The 22,133-nt window shown below is 34.9% G+C and overlaps 2 protein-coding genes across 6 annotated transcripts in view; one reads left to right on the plus strand and one right to left on the minus strand.

Annotated features, from left to right (window-relative positions):
- Positions 1–4,220, minus strand: part of LOC130051882 (hormone-sensitive lipase-like) — an 18,920-nt gene extending 14,700 nt beyond the window's left edge. Inside the window, exons 1-2 of the mRNA XM_056154962.1 lie at positions 3,988–4,220; positions 1–350 (exon numbers count right to left, since the gene is read on the minus strand). The exon at positions 1–350 is cut by the window's left edge and continues 41 nt beyond it. Of these exons, the coding sequence (XP_056010937.1) occupies positions 1–350; positions 3,988–4,127 (490 nt within the window). The 5' untranslated portion in view covers positions 4,128–4,220. The remainder of the gene's footprint in view (positions 351–3,987) is intronic.
- A 145-nt stretch (positions 4,221–4,365) lies between these two features.
- Positions 4,366–21,250, plus strand: LOC130051886 (DDB1- and CUL4-associated factor 8-like). Of its 5 annotated transcripts, XM_056155032.1 has the most exons (15): positions 4,366–4,420; positions 4,993–5,054; positions 7,683–8,836; positions 11,502–11,611; positions 12,788–12,928; positions 13,092–13,186; positions 14,470–14,577; positions 14,683–14,710; positions 14,862–14,903; positions 15,055–15,112; positions 16,893–17,000; positions 19,353–19,483; positions 19,912–20,031; positions 20,372–20,497; positions 20,744–21,250. In XM_056155032.1, the coding sequence occupies exons 3-15, from the start codon at positions 7,741–7,743 to the stop codon at positions 20,843–20,845; spliced, it is 2,265 nt and encodes a 754-aa protein (XP_056011007.1). In that variant the 5' UTR covers positions 4,366–4,420; positions 4,993–5,054; positions 7,683–7,740; the 3' UTR covers positions 20,846–21,250. The 5 variants fall into 5 exon arrangements, with proteins under 5 accessions (XP_056011007.1, XP_056011004.1, XP_056011006.1 ...); XM_056155029.1 differs by having other exon boundaries at positions 20,372–21,250; XM_056155031.1 differs by lacking the exon at positions 4,993–5,054.
- Positions 21,251–22,133: the final 883 nt, after the last annotated feature.

Below are 22,133 nucleotides of genomic sequence, written 5' to 3' on the forward strand. Positions count from 1 at the left end.
GCCCCTCCATTTCCTCCACCAGACTTTCCACCACGGGATCATTCAAATTGTCCTCATCCGCAAACAGTGAACCATCCTGACTGTATGCAACCAACTTCTGTGCATAGTAAAGGGTGGCTCTTAACTGGCCAAGGCATATTACATAAGCCTCAAGTTCCTTACTGTAAAAGTTGCCTCGGAAAAACAGTGAACTGCGATTAACATTGATGTACCGAGACAGCCTTAGGAGATTTACACAGCATTTATGGACGACCTTCAAAAGACTGCGGTAACCATTAGCCTGTGTGTCTGGCGACAGGTCATACTTTGGAAGGAGTGGTACAATTTGTTCAATGGCTGGCTGGATACCTCTACAAAGATCATATTATTGTTTTATTAAGTACATCTATCATTGTTACTTTTAACAAAAATAAAATTAATAAAAAAGAAACCTACCTACATGCACATATGTCAAGCCAATCCTGAAACTGCTGGTTTGGTAGGTAGGGAAATTACTTGGGGGTGGGGTGGGGGCCGGGACATTACAAATAAATGTGATCCTAGACAAAATTTTGTGTAAAAAATTAATAAATGTAATTATATTTGTTATCTTTCCATTTTTGTGTGGCTTTCATTTCAGATATCAAGTATAATAACAGAAAAGATCAAACATTCCTAGAAAAAAAGACTTTCATTAATATCAAATTAATACAATTATATCATATCAAATTTCTTAAAATGCTTCAAAGTTTTCATGGAAAATGTTCAATAAGAAACTGTACAGAATACAAATTTTCTGGCAAAGATTTGGCATTCCTTTGAACTTTCGTGACATATGTAATGAATATCTATACACAGTTTGGTTTATGATGATCTGTCCTATTCCGAGAAATTGTGGATTGACAACACCAAACCAACAATCACTTTACTGTAGCCTTATGTTTCTGTTATGTGGCAGTATCATTGTGCATCACTACTCTGAATGCAACTTTGTGTGTTACAGACGAAGATGATCCTTAGACTTAGTGCACAGGTCCTTAGACATGAATGACACAATTTTGAAAGTCACATGTATGCTTAAGTGAATTATCAAGTTTGTATGCAAATGTCAATATCATATTTCAACGCACTCAGAGTTAAAAAGACACTACATCTCCAAAGTATTTGAGTCTGTTTCATTCCATGAGTCCGAGAGAGCATTATACCACCTGATGTGTATATCAAACTGGTATATTCTGTTCGACATAATACTTTTTCTATTGAGTATTTCACACCATATCAAACCAGCAAATGTTTTGGCAAGTCTGCCATCATTGTTTGTTTCAAATTAATGATGTCTGCCATCAAAATCAGACATGAAAATGTAATAGGGCTAGTCTTCACAAAACGTGACAAATTTGATGCCTTAGGATACTAAATTTATAAATGAGCAAGTATAATTTGACCTTGAAATATCCAAATAGGCTTAGTAATGTTACTATTTTTTTTTTTTACTAAATGATGTCTAATGACTCCTATGACTAGGGATCTATTGTAAATTCCATAGGTCCATAATTAATTTAAAACATTTTAATACAGACTAAATAAAACTGACGGCTCCACCAGCACACCACTACTGACAGTAATTTTAAAAATTTTCATGGACTGATCGAGTTATCTTCATGAAAGTATAAACAGAGTTTTCCATACATAAGAATTACTACTGAATTTTATCAGTTTCCCTTTGCAAAAATTGTGAAAAATTCCCAAAATGGATTCAAAATTTCTCAGTGAAATTAAGTGAGTAAAATTTTATTTTGATTTTATAAAACAAATTTTGTGACAGATATTTTAAGTATAAACCTCTATTGCATCTGAATAGCATATATAAAAGAGAACATTGGATATATAGTTACAACATATGTTTAGTAATTTGATGATCAAGCATTTATTTGCAAGGAACTCTGTATAATGTAAAATTTTTTACTTGAATCATTATGTGAAGAAGTTGTGAAAAAGGCTAAAAAGTTACACAAAATCAAGTTATAGGATATCTTATTCATGAAAAAATTCAATGATGAAAAATTCCAGATATTTAATTTCCCCAAACCTGTAGGGCATAGGGCAGCTTTGAAATTTAGTGTGAAAATTTAACACTCATAAATCAAAAATCATAATCTGCATTTTACATACTAATTAATTAAGCTCACTTGATCTGGTAAAGGTTTCAAAATCATCTAATACAATTAATAAAAGGCTACATAGTTGTATTCTGCACGTCTGCGTGTCCGCACATCAATCGTGGTCAATGTTTTACAGTAGATTTTGCTGTGGTATATGTAATAAACATTCAAATGAGCTTGATTTTCTCTACTTTTTAGCTTTATCATTTGTTTTTTATGGAAACAGCTTACGCGAATATCGGGCCCAATCAAAGTTTTTTTTTAAAGACAACAAACTAATGATACTTTCAGCGTCTTTTAGCTATCAATATATATTTTGACCTAAACTGTTTGTATTTATATTACATTGTTTATTCACCAATCAAGGGTCCTCAAGCAATTAATTATAACAATATAAATAAATAACAATCACTCGGAAGTACTAATTTAATACTGTCAGAGTTCACATTTCTGCACTATCTCAAGATCTCCCCCTATGATGTTAACTATTCAGTGTACATGTAATCAGAGGGGGTAAATGTAATTTATGGGGTAGGGAGGGGAGTTGCAAAAAGACAGTACCTAAAATCCACCTATAATATATATATATATATTACATGCAAAGTAAGCATAATGCTTGTACATTAAAATCGCAGTCATGGTATGGTGTACGTGGTACAAAAGTTATTTGGAATTGTTGGAATTAGAAACAATCATATTGCAATCAATAACCTATCAATTTTTAAGAAAAAATGTAAGGAATTGTTATGCCATCATTATTTGAAAGAATGGGGATATATCAGAAGTTTACAATATGGAAAACTTGAAACTTATGTTAAATTTAAAACTAATTTTGTTTTTGAAAACTACTTAACATTCTTACCACCTGCACAACATAAAGCACTTGCAAGATTACGTACATCAGCGCACAATTTATCAGTAGAACGAGGTCGTTATTCAGGAATCCCTAGACATTTAAGATTTTGTACAAAGTGTTCTTCTTGTAAACTTGGTGATGAAATTCATCTAATTTTTGAATGTTCAACTTATAACTCTCTCAGGCAGAACATGTATAAAATTATAAAACAACAATGTGACAACATGAATATATAGATTAATATGGTTACTCAATGGTGAAAATACTTATGTACTTGTAGCCCTTTGCGATTTGATTAAAGAAGCAATATAAAATGAAGCATGTGAAAGTTCAAACCAATATGTATATACATATGCACCCATTGTAAACATGACATGTTGACTTAGTACCAATGTTCCGTCCCGTGGTATCTTTTGCATTACAGTCAATCATATGTACATGTACTACATGCCTTTTACTATTATTATGTGTAATTGCATATATTGTTATTATTTTCTTCCTGTGTGCATTTCTGACTGTTTTGCATTAGGATACACGGTGGTACTTACATATAATACAAATAAGTATTATCATGTTCAAAATGTCTCATGTATGAACTTTGCTCATACTAATAGTGCATATTTTGCTCTTCATTTAAAAAATAAAATAAACATTGCACATTGAAATGTTAACAATCATGTATGCTGTATGCCTAATTTGGAAATAAATCATATTCTATTCTATTCATACACACATAATATATATATATATATATATATATATATATATATATATATATACACAAACACACACAAGTTTTTTCTGATTACAAGTGTCAAAAGCCTGTGGAAGAATAGAGAGGAATTTCTTTTAAGTTGATTGACCCAAAATTGGTTTAATAAAGATTGAATTGTATTGTGAAATTCGCTATACGGTATGGGTGGATACACTACAAAGAAAATACAGAAATGAGACAAATTTCCAAATTCAGCGATGGTCATAACAACTCACCTGTCAAGGTGCTCGTAAAGTAAGCAGAAGGATTGGTGGAATTTGGAATGCGTGTAGTTGGTCCCATGTTGAAAGAATTCGATGTTACTGATTGATAACGCTCTTAAATCTTTAAACAGTGAGTTAAACAACCTCGCCATATCGAATGTGTTGCAATATCATAATAAAAACACAGCTGACAGGAGCTCAAAGATCAAGACGGAAGTTCAATCCCGCAGAATGTTTGTGTTCTCAAAACGTTATCCATTTTCCTCATTTTATTATACTATTTTTAAAAGAATTAGAATATGAATAACTACAATACATACGGTATACATTTTATACATTTATTAAAAATTGAATTTTTCACACAATTATTTAGTAAACACAATTTTAGCCAATGAGATTACAGAATTCCAGCAGAGCAGAGTCAAAAACAAAAATGATGAAAATGGTAAAAACAAATGACAGCTGATAATTTAGATCTGTTTTGTAATAATGACAGACTTTTATTGTAGCTTTAAGAAGTAGTATTACTTTTTAGTGATGTCCCTTTGTCATGTAGGTAATGTTTTGTAGGTAAATTAATGCGTATGATTCTCTGAAATGACGAACATTTTTTTGGTCAGCTTTCATTGTTTACGCCATAAAAATGCCTATACGTCACAACCTAAGACTAAGTGCGATATCGCAGATTTAGCATGTCTGATAAACGATCACAGGTTTTCAATAATTTTTTGCTCTATGGGTTTAACTGCGAGTAAACCACATTTTTACCCAGTTAACTTTCAGAAGTTGAGTACTGGACGGCCGAGTTAGTATCAGGACTTGTGTATTTTGCAACACCTGCTTGCTTTGTTACCTAACTTAGCCATAGTCCGAAACTTCAAGTGAAAAAAAAAATCCAATATCTCTATCATTGTTGTCCTATGGAGAGTTTTATTTAGAACATTCTTCAGTGTACGAGGTCAAATATATCAATCAGTATGGTCTTTTATTTATCTTTTTGTGTTGAAAACTTTGTAGGTTGAATGGGCCCAGGGAAGTAGGTGCAGAAACAATGGACATTAAGGGGAAGCTGGGTAAAGGTACTGAAAGGAAATTTAGGGAAGTTAGGGAGAATTAAGGGGACGAAACTTTGGAAACACCCGTCTGTGTTCACCCCTTTTAAAACTCTGGGTGAATATTGTTTTTGGTCTGTCTTTCTTGGGTTTTTTTTATATTTAATTTTTCTGTCTCCTTCTTTAACTTTAACCATATCTTGGAAGTATGTATTAAGTTGGTAGCTGCAGAACTGTAGCTCTCTGAGGAAAATTTGGATAGATCTGAGAGCTATACAGATTTATGAAGCAGCTTTTTTGTAGGTGTTATATTTCTGTAATTTCATATTTGTGCATCACCATCTTAAAATATCAATGAATCAGAATTCCTAACTTATTTTCATTAACATCCAATTTGAATTGAAAATTCTCATAAATCAAGAAAATTTGCTTGTTTACTTAGCCATGTTAGATATCCAGTCAATTTAAAGGGAAAGGCAAAGCTATAACCACATTGTTGTTTTTATGAATGAAGTATTATACTTACTGATATTGTAAATGACAGTCTTTAACACCAAAAATCCGTGCTTAACGATTAAATCAATACTAATCTATCATATATTTTAAATTACCTGCCGCTAAGAGAGAAGCCATTGAAGTTTAATTTATGACGTCACGCTGTTGGTTCCAGTTTATTTCATCAGCAGCCCTGTAAACATGACAAGTCCTAAACAGTTAAGTTTGGAGCCATATGGATTTGAGCCCGTTCTTTTGCAAGAGGGAATTGAGAAAAGAAGACGTTAATTCGAGTCGCAGACCTGGCAGACGGTACACGTTTTTCCATACAAATGTCTCGAACCTCAACTTGTCGTTATGCAGATGATGGATCCACAGTTTACATAGCCTTTTCTTTTCGGATTCAGATGACTTGGTTGGTTCAAGAATTTAAAAAAAAAAAATCACAACTCCTTTTCGCATTAGTGCAATTAACAGACTGACAGGAAGCTTCAACCTATTCGTAAAATCTACCATACCACATGCACATCTTAGAATCTTATCAATATACTGGAACAGACGGTGTGACGTCAAAATTATTGACATGATTGTATGCCAATATGCTTGGTGAATCAATAGATAAATTGAAATTGATTTTTGTGGTCTTCAGTACAAAGAGTTCCACATCATGACAGCCTCTATAGATGGCGGGAGTTTCAATTTCTAACATTTTCAAATTAGTACTGATCAGAAGCTTATCTAGGCCGTATATCAACAGAATAGTATTTTTTATAGAAATATTTGGATGAAATTATTACAGTTAAAAAATTAATTGTTGAAAGAGGTTAGAACATTGTATTAATTAAGGTTCTTATAAGAAACTTGAGTTGATTTTATATGTGCCCTTTTGAACTTTAATTTTTTTTCCACTGGAGCTATACTTCTCTCATTTTACATCAATAAGTTGACGAAAATAACATGAAAACCAAAAGCTATATAGTATTGTAAGTATGACTTAATGCAATAATCAGTGGGGTTTGAATTGACAGGGTTTTTTAAGGTCTTGATTCCAAGGGCCAGGGCCTTTTGAATTGGGAAAAATAGCGACATTTGCTTGAAATTGGAAAAAATGTTTCATACAAAGAAATAGGGAAAACCCCAATTCAGGGTGCTTTAAGGTATAATTGGGCTCCTTTTAACTTTCAATTGGGTCAAAGCTGACCTCATTCAAATAAGCACAGAGGCCAAAAAATTAGGTTTACGTAAGAATTTTAAAGCAAAAATTGTAATATGTGAGCCTGTGAAGAAGAATTATGAACAATTTGGCTACCCTACTTGATTTGTTTTCATTGTTTGGTAATTTCAGAGCAAAAATTGGGAAAAATACCTGCTTTTTAGCATTTGGAATGGGACCTTATTTCGGCCCCCTACAGACCCTAAACAAATCCCTGATTGATATAACCTAACATGGCTATGTAAACACTAAACAGAAGACATTTATTTAAACTATAGTTTGAAAGTGGTGTTAATAAATATTTCAAGGCATATCTTAACACAAATGTACTGAGGAGATATGCTAGAAATTCTTTTGTATTATAATTTGAGGCAGCAATGTTAAATAACAGAGAAATGGCACCAAAGTAATGTGTACAAAACTCAGAGGTATTTATAATGGGTGGATCAGTAGTTCTCTGGTCTAATCCATTTTTTTCTGGCAAGCTACAGTTCTGCAGCCAATAAATTATAGACCTTGCACTTGATGAACTGTCGGGTAAACGACATTGCTGTGAAGGTCAAGGTTGGGGTTAAATTCATACTATTGAATGTAGTCATGCATTCTCGGGGCATCATGTCTCACAAACATATCTTGTTGCCATCTTGTCCAGGTTTTTTTTTTTTTTAACTTTTAGACCTATATTTCATATTTGTGATATTAAATGTAGTCTGGACAATCACGATTTTTTCAAGCACCTTGAATACTGTGTATAGTGGACTTTGTCCCCAATGAAAAATTGAAAATGGAATTTTGTTTCAGTTTGCATTCACTTATATAATCCTATTTTGCTATGCTAAAGTAAAGAATAAATTTATATTGGATTTAGATCGACCTATTTAGGTTAAGGGCAAAAATAAAGCAAAAGAGAAACTTTTCTTGTATACAGTATGTGGTTTGATTTGTAGAGTTGACAGTGATTGCATGAGACGGACTGATTCCAGGGAGTTCCCATTGATTTGAGAGATGGCTGAAGCAATGGAAAATTTGGAAGAGTGTGAAGGAGAGAAAATTCCAGAGACTTCACATTCCAAGAGCCAGGCAGTAAAGGAAGCTATTTTAGCCAATCACAATTTTTCACAGAATGAATCGGGTGTTGATACTAGCATCTGTGATGGCTTACTACAGACAGAGGTCTTTGACCCAGATCACACAGCTAACAACTCCAATGATTTAATCATGAGTATACCCAAGTTTGATGACAGTGGCATTGACTTTGAGAAGTCACCTGTGTCAAACAGTGGCAAGGACAGTGGTCTTGGACCAGAATGCTCACCAAGTTTGAAGGACTGTTCGATGTCTGAACTCGATCTCAGCGAGTCAGTTTCGGAATGTGTTACAGACAGTGGCTGCACTTCAAGGACTAACTCAGAATGCAACTCACATGCTAATAGTGAAAAGAGAAAAACTGGAAAGCAAAATAACATTAAATTAGATCATAAAGCAGACAATTCAGTGAAAAGAAATTCAGCCAGTGCAGCTGAGAATAATATTAACAAACAGCCAATCCCAGGAGAAGAAACCGATGATGTTGCAAGTGAACCAGGGAGCTCCCAGGTAAATGATGATCATGTTCACATGGAAACCAAAAATTCTGACGATGACTCAGACATTGTATCATTTAGGAAACGCCCAGCAAAAAAACGCAAATATCGATTCCAGCGGATCTCTGACAGCGATGACGATGACGTGAACCAGAATGAGGGTGAGAACACAGAAGATCAAGAAGAAATGGCTGACATTGAAACAGAAAGTGACATTGATTCTGATGAATTTTCAGATGAAGAGATCAATGATAATTTAGAATCTGTGAAATCAAAATCAGATGACCAGAAATCTAATTCTGAAGAGGAGGAAGAGGAAGACAAAGCAACACCAAAGCATACATGGTTTGCATTAAAAGATCTCAGCAGCCGACAGATGGGGTTCTCAAACAAAACTCCACCCTCAGTTTTTAGAGAGAAAGTGCAAAGTAGCTTACAAATGGTGCAGAGACTGAAACTTCAGTATAAGATGGAGTACCATGATGGATGTGTGAATGCTCTTAGCTTCAACAGAATAGGTAGGGCACATCAAAACAAGCATCAACAGAATAGGTATAGGGATGTACAAACAACAGAATCTGCATAGGGTTGTACAAATAACAGAATAGGCATAGTGGTGTACAAATAACAGAATAGATATAGGGATGTACAAATAATAGAATAGGTATAGGGATGTACAAACAACAGAATAGGTATAGGGATGTACAAACAACAGAATAGGTATAGGGTTGTGCAAACAACAGAATCTGCATAGGGATGTACAAATAACAGAATAGGCATAGTGGTGTACAAATAACAGAATAGATATAGGGATGTACAAATAATAGAATAGGTATAGGGTTGTACAAACCACAGAATAGGTATAGGGATGTACAAACAACAGAATAGGTATAGGGTTTTACAAACAACAGAATAGGTATAGGGTTGTACAAACAACAGAATCTGCATAGGGATGTACAAATAACAGAATAGGTATAGGGATGTACAAACAACAGAATAGGTATAGGGTTGTACAAACAACAGAATAGGTATAGGGATGTACAAACAACAGAATAGGTATAGGGTTGTACAAATAACAGAATAGGTATAGGGTTGTACAAACAACAGAATAGGTAGGACACATCAAAACAAGCATCAACAGAATCTGCATAGGGATGTACAAACAACAGAATAGGTATAGTGGTGTACAAATAACAGAATAGGTATAGGGTTGTACAAACAACAGAATAGGTATAGGGATGTACAAACAACAGAATAGGTATAGGGATGTACAAATAACAGAATAGGCATAGGGATGTACAATAACAGAATATATATAGGGATGTACAAATAACAGAATAGGTATAGGGATGTACAATAGCAGAATAGGTATAGGGATGTACAAATAACAATATAGGTATAGGGATGTACAAAGAACAGAATAGGCATAGGATTGTACAAATAACAGAATGGGTATAGGGATGTACAAACAACAGAATAGGTATAGGGATGTACAATAACAGAATAGGTATAGGGATGTACAAATAACAGAATAGGTATAGGGATGTACAAATAACAGAATAGGTATAGGGATGTACAAATAACAATAAGTATAGGGATGTACAAATAACAGAATAGGTATAGGGTTGTACAAACAACAGAATCTGCATAGGGATGTACAAATAACAGAATAGGTATAGGGATGTACAAACAACAGAATAGGTATAGGGTTGTACAAACAACAGAATAGGTATAGGGATGTACAAACAGAATAGGTATAGGGTTGTACAAATAACAGAATAGGTATAGGGTTGTACAAACAACAGAATAGGTAGGGCACATCAAAACAAGCATCAACAGAATCTGCATAGGGATGTACAAATAACAGAATAGGCATAGTGGTGTACAAATAACAGAATAGATATAGGGATGTACAAATAATAGAATATGTATAGGGATGTACAAACAACAGAATATGTATAGGGATGTACAAATAACAGAATAGGCATAGGGATGTACAATAACAGAATAGATATAGGGATGTACAAATAACAGAATAGGTATAGGGATGTACAAACAACAGAATAGGTATAGGGATGTACAAATAACAGAATAGGCATAGGGATGTACAAATAACAGAATAGATATAGGGATGTACATATAACAGAATATAGGTATAGGGATGTACAAATAACAATAGGTATAGGGATGTACAAATAACAGAATAGGTATAGGGATGTACAAATAACAGAATAGGCATAGGATTGTACAAATAACAGAATAGGTATAGGGATGTACAAACAACAGAATAGGTATAGGGATGTACAAACAACAGAATAGGTATAGGGATGTACAAATAACAGAATAGGCATAGGTTGTACAAATAACAATAGGTATAGGGATGTACAAACAACAGAATAGGTATAGGGATGTACAAACAACAGAATAGGTATAAGGTTGTACAAACAACAGAATAGGCATAGGGATGTACAAATAACAGAATAGTTAGATTGTACAATCAGCAGAGTTAAGGTAGGACTTGTACAGTCACCAACATGAGGACTGAATAAATAAACAAAAGAAGTAGAGCTGTACACATGTACAGAATACATTGTAAGTAGGACAGTACAAAGAGTGCATAAGTAGAGCTGTACATGTGTACAGAATAACTAGAATAAGTAGAGCTGTTCATGTGTACAGAATAACTAGAATAAGTAGAGCTGTACATGTGTATAGAATAACTAGAATAAATAGAGCTGTACATGTGTACAGAATAACTAGAATAAGTAGAGCTGTACAATGAGTACTACTGTATTTTGAACAAAATCTGATTATTATCAAACATTCCATGTCGTTTCATTGTAGTACATTCAGTTACTACAAACTCACAAGTTATTATGCAATTTTCTCATATCTTGGTGCCGTTAGAAATTCTTATATAATGGGTAATTTATCAGGCTTGTCGTTTGAGTTCAGTGTTGATGCCAGCTATTACCTACACTCTGATAGTGGGGTACCAATGTGGTCACAAAAATAGCAATATTAACAAAGTATGAAATCCAGAGTTTAACCATAAAAAAAATCTCAGTCACTAATTCTATAAATATTTAGATGAGGCATTTCCTGTGTTGGTAAATTATGAACAAGAAATGAACATCTACTTTAAATGACAAACCAGTAAAGCGTGATTCTACTTCCTTACAGGGACGCTGTTAGCCAGTGGCTCTGATGACCTGAATGTGATTCTGTGGAACTGGATAAAAAAGAGGCCTTCTCTTGTGTATGACAGTGGCCACCGAGGGAATGTTTTCCAGGTATTATGGGTTCCTTTGAAGTGGGTTGGGGGTAGGGGCTTAAATAGGATAGTCTAACACCCCCCCCCCCCCCTACCGACCAACACACACACCTCCCTCCAATTAATTGGCACTTACACATAAGAATTTACTTCTGTTTATTCATTGCTTTAGGACTTCTTTCATTCAATCTTTAAATGTTTAGAGATATTGTTCTTATATTTAAAGGAATAGACTCCATCATAAATATACATTAATTAGTCCATGTCTTCAAAGGGAAAGCTATTTCACTTATGTAATCATTTGGGGTTACATTTCATTTGTTGTGTTGTTTTTGATTTTCTTCTAATTCAAACTAAAGTAAAGGCTTTAGAAATATTAATGATTAACCAACATACAGGTATAGTTAATTATGGTTATTGTGTAGAATGAACCTCTTTGTTATAAAAATGTGAAGATTCATGGAAACACCAATAAACTAATATTAAGAATGTGAATCTACTTTTTAGCTGATTATGATTTCATCTGATAATTAAGATTTCATAACTTAAGATTAATTTGAAAGTAAGATGACTTTTAATAAGTATATTTAATTTAATTTTTAAATTGTCTTACCCGATAATTTGAATTGAGAATGGTTATGTTATTGTGAAAATAAGAAGACATGCAGTCTTTATCTGTAGCTTATGTAGAAATGATGTTGCAAGGCTGATTTACAGATTGGGAAGGAAGTGCTAGTTATTTATTTTTAGAATGTTCTTAATGACCATCATCAGTGAAAAGTTACAATTTTCATAATACAAACTGTAAATTATGCAGACTTTGACTTTAACAACTAATATGGGTTTAAATGATTTAGATTAAACCTGTTTATGTACAATTAGATGTTTGATTTTATCCTGTGCATTTTTGTAGGTTTGTGTTTTAAGGGGAAATCTAGATAGATAATATTGAGGCAGATTTTAAGATGCTTGACAAAAGTTGCTTCCCTTGGTATTAGTAAATTCCATGGGAAATGTAATACCTCAGACTGTTTGCTTTTCCTATGTCCAATTTAAGGGGATTTTTTTTTTTTACTGTATACATTAATTTTGTGTAAAGTAAAGCCTATTTAGATTAATTTAAATTCAACTTTGTGATATCAAAAAATGAATTGTAAATGATAACATAATGAGATTGTGTATGTTTGTCATGTAGGCAAAGTTTATGCCATTTAGTGGTGATTGTCATGTGGTCAGCTGTGCTAGGGATGGTCAAGTGAGACTCGCCGAGTTGTCACTGACCGGGGTATGTAAGGGGACCAAGAAGTTAGCACAGCATAAAGGCGCTGCACACAAGGTAAATATCAGGCCAGTACTCGAATTTGTGGGTGTATACATGTACATTAAAGGTATATAAGATTATCAGAGTAAGATTTGTGTGGTACACATATATACTGTATATAATTAAATGATGTCGAAACATGACTGCAATACACACACACCTGTTTATTTTGATTCAGCTGGCCTTGGAGTTAGACTCGCCCCACGTGTTTCTGAGCTGTGGAGAGGATGCTGTAGTCTATTCAATTGATTTACGTGAGGATAAACCTAACAAGTAAGAACTAAGACATACTGAAGAACAGACTAATATCTGGTGTATATCAGATGTTGATTTACGTGAGGATAAACCGAACAAGTAAGAACTAAGACATACTGAAGAACAGACTGATATCTGGTAAATCAGATGTTGATATCCTAGACTGAGAGAGAGAGATTATAAGTCTGTTGTGTGACAGATGAATTATAGTTAAAAGTTTGGAATGATTTAAAATACATAATAATAAAACATGTGAAAAGGGGTACGATATACAATCTGAAGATTAAAGTTGTTTTTACTGCAGAAATAATGACCATTGACATGAAGTGATTTTAAATGAGGAAATTTATGATTGAGTGTAAAATTTAGGAACTGTATGACGGAGTTGTCTATTTTGTATGTTCTTTTATAAAATGGGACCCTGGATGTTATGCCTATTAATGTTAAAATCAAGTTGTGTGACTGCTGTGCATAAAAAAGAAACCAATTCTAGTTCCATGACTCTAAATTGAGAAAAGGCTCAAGACAAATTATGAATTGATCTAATCCATATAATATTGATATTTTAAAGTCAATAAAATTCCTGTTTAGATTAGATTTTCATCATTATTCAAACCTGTCAATAAAGTATTTGAAGCCAAGGGTATATTAAAGCCTCAATTCTGACTTTTTGTCCTCCATGGCAACAAGGAAGGGGACATGAAAATATCGGTGTCCGTCTGTCCCACTTTACTTTGTGGATGCACTTCCTCTGAAATCACTCAATGGATTTGTTGGATTGTAGTTGATCATACAATATTGCACCACCATTTTGATTCGACAAATTTTATAGGAGTACATGTACACTATTGGAACACTTTGTGGATGCAACTCCTCAGAAACCGCTTAATGGATTTTGTTCAAATTTTGTAGGATTATTAGTCCCCATATGTAGTTGATCATAGTGCGCCACCATTTTAATGGGACAAATTTTACAAGAGTTATGGGACTTTGTTGAATTTGTACATGCTACACTATAGGAACACTTTGTGGACGCAACTCCTCTGAAACCGCTCACCGGATTTTGTTCAAATTTTGCCGAATTGTTAGCCACCATATGTAGTTGATCATATTGCACCATCATTTTGATTCGACAAATTTTACAAGAGTTATGGGACTTTTGTGCTTCAACTTTTTTTGCGGTGGTGGGGTACATGGCTACTCGTAGCAATCTTTTAAAAGTTTTTTCCTAGATTATGGTCACGGAGCCGGTTATACTAACAACCAGGAAATCATGTAATAATATGTTTACTTAATTTCAGATTGTGTCAGACTAAATGTGAGAATCGCCGAGTTCCTTTGTACAGTATACACTCGAACCCCGTCAACTCGTTTGAGTTTTGTGTGGGTGGCAGAGATCGTTATATCAGGTACAACTTGGCATATCTCATATACACATGAAATTTTCTTTGTTAAAAAAGTTTTGAAATTATAGTAGATCATTAAAATATCAAGTGTTTCTTTCTCTATTTTAGGATTTATGACAAAAGGAAAATTTCAGATGTGAGTAAATGATTTTGAATAAAAATTAGAATACATCACTTACCATTAGGTGACCAGTTTCGGAATTTTTATTAGATTTGTTGGACAGCTAATGCCATTCACTGAAAGTAGACTGTATGAAGCTATTGTGTGGGTTGGGTTTTTTTTTCAGAGTGAAGATGGCATTGTCAAGAAGTTTTGCCCTCATCATTTGGTAAGTGAACATATATTACCAATAATTCCTGAAGACTTGTGTGAAATATGGAGTGAAAACAACATCAATACAAACTACATATGCATGTGATACCAAAGTGTCATATGTGATATGAAAGCAATACACTCCTATCTTCTTTTGTTTTCTTCAGATTGACAGCAAGTCGAAAGCTGACATTACATGTGCAGTGTATAATTACAATGGAAGAGGTCTGTATATGAAGAGAAACTTGGCAGAACATTGTAGATTCTGTAGAATCACTGACATTTTAAGGGGTCCTAATTTTTTGGGGTTGATAGAATTAGCATGTTTGTGGAGGACCCCTAATTTTTTGGGGTTAATAGAATTAGCGTGTTTGTAGAGGACCCCCAATTTTTGTGGGTTGATAGAATTAGCGTGTTTGTGGAGGACCCCTAATTTTTGTGGGTTGATAGAATTAGCATGTTTGTGGAGGACCCCTAATTTTTGTGGGTTGATAGAATTAGCATGTTTGTGGAGGACCCCTAATTTTTGTGGGTTGATAGAATTAGCATGTTTGTGGAGAGTTCATGAAATGGTTGTAGTCATTATTTTTTACTGTAGTGTCTGATGTCCAAGGAGGATCAAAAGTGCCCATACTACAAAATCAGAATTAATTAAACCCTATGAATATTAACTTTACAGTGTACTTTTTAGTTCACCTGAACTGAGAGCTCAAGTGAGCTTTTCTGATCACCTGTTGTTATCTGTTGTCTGTCTGTAAACTTTTCATACTTTCGACTACTTCTCCAGAACCATTGGACCAATTTCAATCAAAACTTGGTACAAATCATCAAAGGGATTCAAGTTTGTTCAAATGAAGAGCCATTCCCCCATCAAAGGGGAGATCATTACAAAAATGCAAAAAATAGGGTTGGGTCATTTAAGAATCTTCTTCTCAAGAACCGTTGGGCCAGAAAAGCAGAAATTAACATGAAAACTTCCTGACATAGTGGAGATTCAAGTTTGTTAAAACCATGACCCCCATGGCCAGGGTAAGGATGGGGCCACAACAGAGGGCCTACATAGGCTATGCCTGTTGCCTGATCCCATTGAGTTTCTCAATAGAATATGTTTAAACAAATTATAGGGGATCAAAGTTTTACATGTGAATATATAGGGATAATGTTTATAAGTCTTCACAAGAACCACTGGGCAGTAAGAGTGGAGATTAACCTTAAAGTTTCCTGGTATGAAGTAGATTCAAGTTTGTTTAGATCATAGCCCCCGGGGGTAGGATGGGGCATCAATAGGGGATCTCAGTTTTACATAGAAATATATCAGGAAAATCTTTAATAATCTTCTTTTCAAAAAACACTGGGCCAGAAAAGTTTTTATTTATATGAAAGCATCCTGACGTAGTGCAGATTCAAGCTTGTAAAAACCATGGTCCCCGTGGTTAGGATGGGGCCACAATAGGGGATCAAACTTTTATAGACAAATATATATTAAGGAAAATCTATAAAAATCTTCTTCTCAAGAACCTTTGAGCCAGAGAAGTTTACATTTATATAATAGCTTCCTGACATAGTGCAGATTCAAGTTTATAAAAGTCATAACCCCCCCCCCCCTTCCCCCCAGGGGTTGGGGCCATGATAGGATCAAAGTGACTCAGGTGAGTGATGTGGCCCATGGACCTCTTGTTTACAATTTACAGAACAGCTTCATTGTCATAAAATTCCGTCTATCGGGTAGTTTTAGCCTCTTTAGAAGATGTTTCTGTAGTTTAAAATCTTGAATTTTTTTGGTTCATTTAACACATGTACAGTATCATTCATTAGGAAAGAAATTTTGGTGCTTTTATTTTCCTCATCTCCAAAAAAGTTTTACCCGATATATGACATACAATAAGGAAAAAATATTGGTACACTGTGAGGATGGGCTATCAGTTGAACTGCATTCTATTGGTACACTGTGAGGATGGGCTATCAGTCGAACTGCATTCCGATTTGTAGTTTCTTTATTTTCCAGAGGTGATGGGTTCCTACAATGATGATGACATTTATCTGTTTGACAATACACATTCCGACGGAGCAGACTTCACTCGCAGATATCGAGGTCACAGAAACAGTGCTACAGGTATATTCAGGGAAAGTTTTATCCAGATCTCTTTTATCATAACAGAAAGGTATAAGTGTATTTTATGTAAGAGTTCTTTATTTTAACCCCCCCCCCCCCTCCTCTTCACCCATCCAATTGTAAGGAATATGGTGAAGTCAACTTGTGCATCATTTTGTATATTAAGTGACATGCAAGTACAGCGTTTCGGTTTCTTATACATCTCTCTAGTGAAACGTGCTTATAACGAACATGCGTAAAATGACTCTTATCTATTGCGAAGTGATTTTTATTCTCTTGTGAAAGGAAAATAACGAAAATTTTATTGGACATAATGATGTTTGGTTTTAACAAACTGTTTTTCACTGGCCCAGGAGGTTTGCTTTAACCATATTTTACTGTGTATATGAATATATAATGCATCTTCACACATTTAGCTACTGTATTGATTTTAGACTGACTGATCTAGATTTTATGCGGTACAGACTGAGTTTTGCTTGCCCAGATATTATTATCATGATTTCTTATAAACAGATGATGCCGTGACATAAAAAAAGGTCACATGCACATGGCAATTTTAAAAATATCATCCAGGCTGTAGCTTTGGAATACCATTCAATATAGATATTTATACTGACATTCATAATGTCGTGATTCTTGAGCAAGTTAATTTGAGAAGCTCAGGTTGGCAGGGATAAGAGTGGAAACTTTTCTGATCATAACCAGGTAATGCAGGTATTCTCTGATCATAATCAGGTAATACAGGTATTCTCTGATCATAACCAGGTAGTGCAGGTATTCTCTGATCATAACCAGGTAATACAGGTATTCTCTGATCATAAACAGGTAATACAGGTTTTCTCTGATCATAACCAGGTAATACAGGTATTTTCTGATCATAACCAGGTATTCTCTGATCATAACCAGGTAATACAGGTATTCTCTGATCATAATCAGGTAATACAGGTATTCTCTGATCATAACCAGGTAATACAGGTTTTCTCTGATCATAACCAGGTATTCTCTGATCATAACCAGGTAATACAGGTATTCTCTGATCACAACCAGGTAATACAGGTATTCTAGAGAGAAGTTTAGATGGTATGTTATTTCTCAGACTTTTGGGATAATGGTTAATCATGGGTCATTAAGAGAAGGCCAAGGTTTGAAAATTTGAGTTCAAATCTTTTGAGGTTTATGGATAGGTTGGGTGTGGTGGGAGTATTGATGAGGATATTGGTTCTGCGGGGCAGCTTTGATTTTGAGGTTTATGGATAGGTTGGGTGTGGTGGGAGTATTGATGAGGATATTGGTTCTGCAGGGCAGCTTTGATTTTGAGGTTTATGGATAGGTTGGGTGTGGTAGTGGTGTTGATGGAGATATTGGTTCTGCAGGACGGCTTTGGATAGGTTGGATGTGGTAGGGGTGTTGATGGAGATGTTGGTTCTGCAGAATGGCTTTGGATAGGTTGGATGTGGTAGTGGTGTTGATGGAAATATTGGTTCTGCAGGACGGCTTTGGATAGGTTGGGTGTGGTACGGGTGTTGATGGGAGGGCTATTGATTTTGTAGGATATGACTTTGATTTTTATTAGATATGTGCCTTCTGTGTAGTATTCTTGTTTAACCAAATTTTTATGAAATGAGTGTAACAGTTGAAACTGCTCCCCCCAAGTAAACCATTGTCAACCACTGTGTTAGTGCATGGGGGTTCACAATGGTTTTTGAGGGGATTGTGTCAATTTCAACTGTTATCCTCAAACACGTGCACTGTTTATTGTATTACCCTGAACATCTTTTTAATGATTACATGTAATACACTTTTCTATTACTATCAAATGGAACAAAATGCTGCTTGATCTCAAGTTCTCAAATGACGCTATAATGAATATTACAGAAAATCATACATGCATCATTTTTATGTATTTGATTTTTATGCCCCTGTAATTTGAGATTCAGGGGCGGGAAACTTTTGCTCTGTCCGTCTGTCAGCAAAATCTTTAACCTTTGCCATAACTTTTGAATGGATGGTGATAGGTATAAATTGATGTATCCGTATCAGTTCTGTAAATTGATGTCTCCGTCTCAGTTCTATAAACTGATTTCTCCGTCTCAGTTCTATAAATTGATGTCTCCGTCTCAGTTCTATAAATTGATATCTCCGTATCAGTTCTGTAAATTGATTTCTCCGTCTCAGTTCTATAAATTGATTTCTCCGTCTCAGTTCTATAAATTGATTTCTCTGTCTCAGTTCTATAAATTGATGTCTCTGTATCTGTTCTGTAAATTAATGTCTCCGTATCAGTTCTGTAAATTAATGTCTCCGTATCAGTTCTGTAAATTGATGTCTCCATTTCATCTATATCTGTTTCAGTTAAGGGTGTGAACTTTTATGGCCCCCGCAGTGAATTTGTTGTCAGTGGAAGTGACTGTGGTCATGTTTTCCTGTGGGACAAAGAAACCGAGAATGTGGTGCAGTTCATGGAAGGGGATGATTGTGGAGTGGTAAGTTACCATGACTACAAACTATGTAACTGAAGCTGCATGTAACATATTCTTAGAAGCATGTACAAATTCTATAAAGCATTTTTAACTAGTCTCCCTAAAAAGTTTTAGTTAAATTAGCACATGTATGGTGTCCTACCTTTAACATGTAGAGTGTAAATTCTATATATTGACATTCTGCATTTAATAAGTTCAATGTAAATTGTCTGACATTTACTAATTAGTGTAAATTTCTCACATTCAGATTAAGTTGTCTGACACTGAGAGTAAATTGTCTGACATTCATTGAAAATTGCCCAACATTTAGTGTAAATTCCCCGACATTTAGTGTTCATTGTAAATTGTCTTACACTCAGTGTACGTTGTCTGACATTCAGTGTAAGTTGTCTGACACTCGGTGTAAATTTTTATCAACATTCCACCCTCAGATCAATGTGTTGGAGCCCCATCCTTTTGCCCCCATTATGGCTACAAGTGGACTGGATCACGATGTGAAGATTTGGGCCCCTACTGCAGACGACCCTACTGTGTTACCTAATCTCAAAAAGGTACTCATTCCAGTAGATTATGACTCAGACCTAGATATTCACCAGGCCTGGAGGTTATAAAACTTTTACCATACTTATACTCAAACTCAGCCATGTTTGTTTTGAGTACAACTCTGAGCAAGCTCTGAAGCATACTTGAAAAATCTTGAGAATGTATTCCATTGAGTATGAGAATGATTTTATAAAAGTTTTATAACCTTCACTTTTGAGTATGAGTACAATTTAGAGCACAAAGTTTGAGTGTGAAAATGTGCTCAAGAAAGTTTTATAACCTCCAGGCCAGCAGAGATTGCCAGTTCTGTTGTATTCTGCACTAATCTCGATTTCTTCTGATACACAGACAACCAAAAAGAACAGGAAGGAGAGAGATGAGGAGAACTCGAGTGATCCGTCTGCTTTACACGACATGTTGGACGGTCCGATGATGTATTATATCATGCGTCAGATCAGTCGAGCTCGGAGAAGGGTAACAGTGTTAACACTAACAGGGCCTGCATTATATCATTGCTCATATATTGATATTTTAAACTTTAATCCTGGTTCTAGCCTCCCCCTTATCTTATTGTTAGAATGAAAAAGAAGGAAATTTGTTGGCCATGTGTACAAAACATGTTCTATAATGATCTCATTCGGATGTTCTTGGTTATATAATGATCCAGATGAATTTGATTTTGGTCATAGAATGAACTAGGTGAATGTTTTATTGTTGCAGAATGATCCAGATGGTGACGATTCTAGTTCCAACAGTTCCGATTCCGACTCTGAAGATTCGGAATTTGGCCCCGTGGACAGGCTTCAGTGTGCACAGCAGTAAGTCAGCCATGTGTGACCAGATCAATCCAAAATCAATAGACTGTGCCAGACTAATCAAAAGCTTATGCAGAATTTCTGGGAAATTGCATTCTTTGTCGAGGACATCATTTTTCACGCTTCAATATAATCACTCTAGAAACTTCATCGATTTACACAGCATAATGCATGACCACACATTTGTGGATAGTTATTGTTTACATCAGATAGAGAATGTTTCTGGCTTTTGTTTATTTATTCATATACTTATACATAAACACATTTCTTTTTATTTTGATTTAAAAAGTATTATATATCCTACATCATGAACTGACCCAATGTTTAACAACTGGAGTGAACTTCAATGTTTATGGAATTATTGATGGTGAATACCATTTTGTTTGTGTTCTCAATAAAATATGATTTATTCCTTTTTGTTATTGTTGATTTATAATGGGTAGTGAACTTGTATTAAACGGCTTACATGTAAGCAATGAAAGTAATCCATCGTCATACGTGTATTAAATTCCCAGCTATAATGCTTAACGGCAAGGCTTTTTACATATTGGTAGACAACGGAAATCTCCCAGTTATGAAACTGGTCCCACCCTTTCAAATATATTGGTGCATACATGCAATACCCTGGTGGATGTATGGACACAGATTTTTTGTTGATCACTTTAAATGATGTATAATGATTGCAATCAAATAAAGTGATTAGCAGTTGTATTTTTGACAGCAGGTCCAACTCATCTGTGTATTTCAGGATTTTCAAGATTCCCATTTATTATGCCCCCCCCCCCCCCCCCCCCCCCCCCCCCCCCCCCCCCCCCCCCTTTCCAAGAAGAGGAGCATATTGCTTTGCACCTGTCTGTCAGTAGACCACATGTTGTCCGCTCAATATCTTGAGAACCATTCACTTCATCATAAAGATATTTCATATGTGGGTTGGTTACGAGTAGACGATTGATTTTCAGGTGAAAAGGTCCAAGGTCAAGGATCAATCTAATCTGGACATAGGAAGGTGCTGTACGCTCAATATCTTAAGAAACCTTTCCTTGACAGACATTAAACTTGGTACACTGATACATTGCAAGTAGATGACCTCTATTGGTTTTGAGGTCACATGGTCAGAGGTCAAACTGGACATAGGAATATACTGACCACTCAATGTCTAGAGAACCCTTTGCTTGACAGACATCAAACTTGGCACATTGGTACATATTCAGAAGATGACCTCTATTGATTTTGATGTCACATGATCAAAGGTTAAACGGGCCAAAGGAATAAACTGTCTGCTCAATATCTTGAGA

The sequence above is a fragment of the Ostrea edulis genome, chromosome 2 (genome assembly GCF_947568905.1).
Source record: "Ostrea edulis chromosome 2, xbOstEdul1.1, whole genome shotgun sequence".
Lineage (NCBI taxonomy): Eukaryota > Metazoa > Mollusca > Bivalvia > Ostreida > Ostreidae > Ostrea > Ostrea edulis.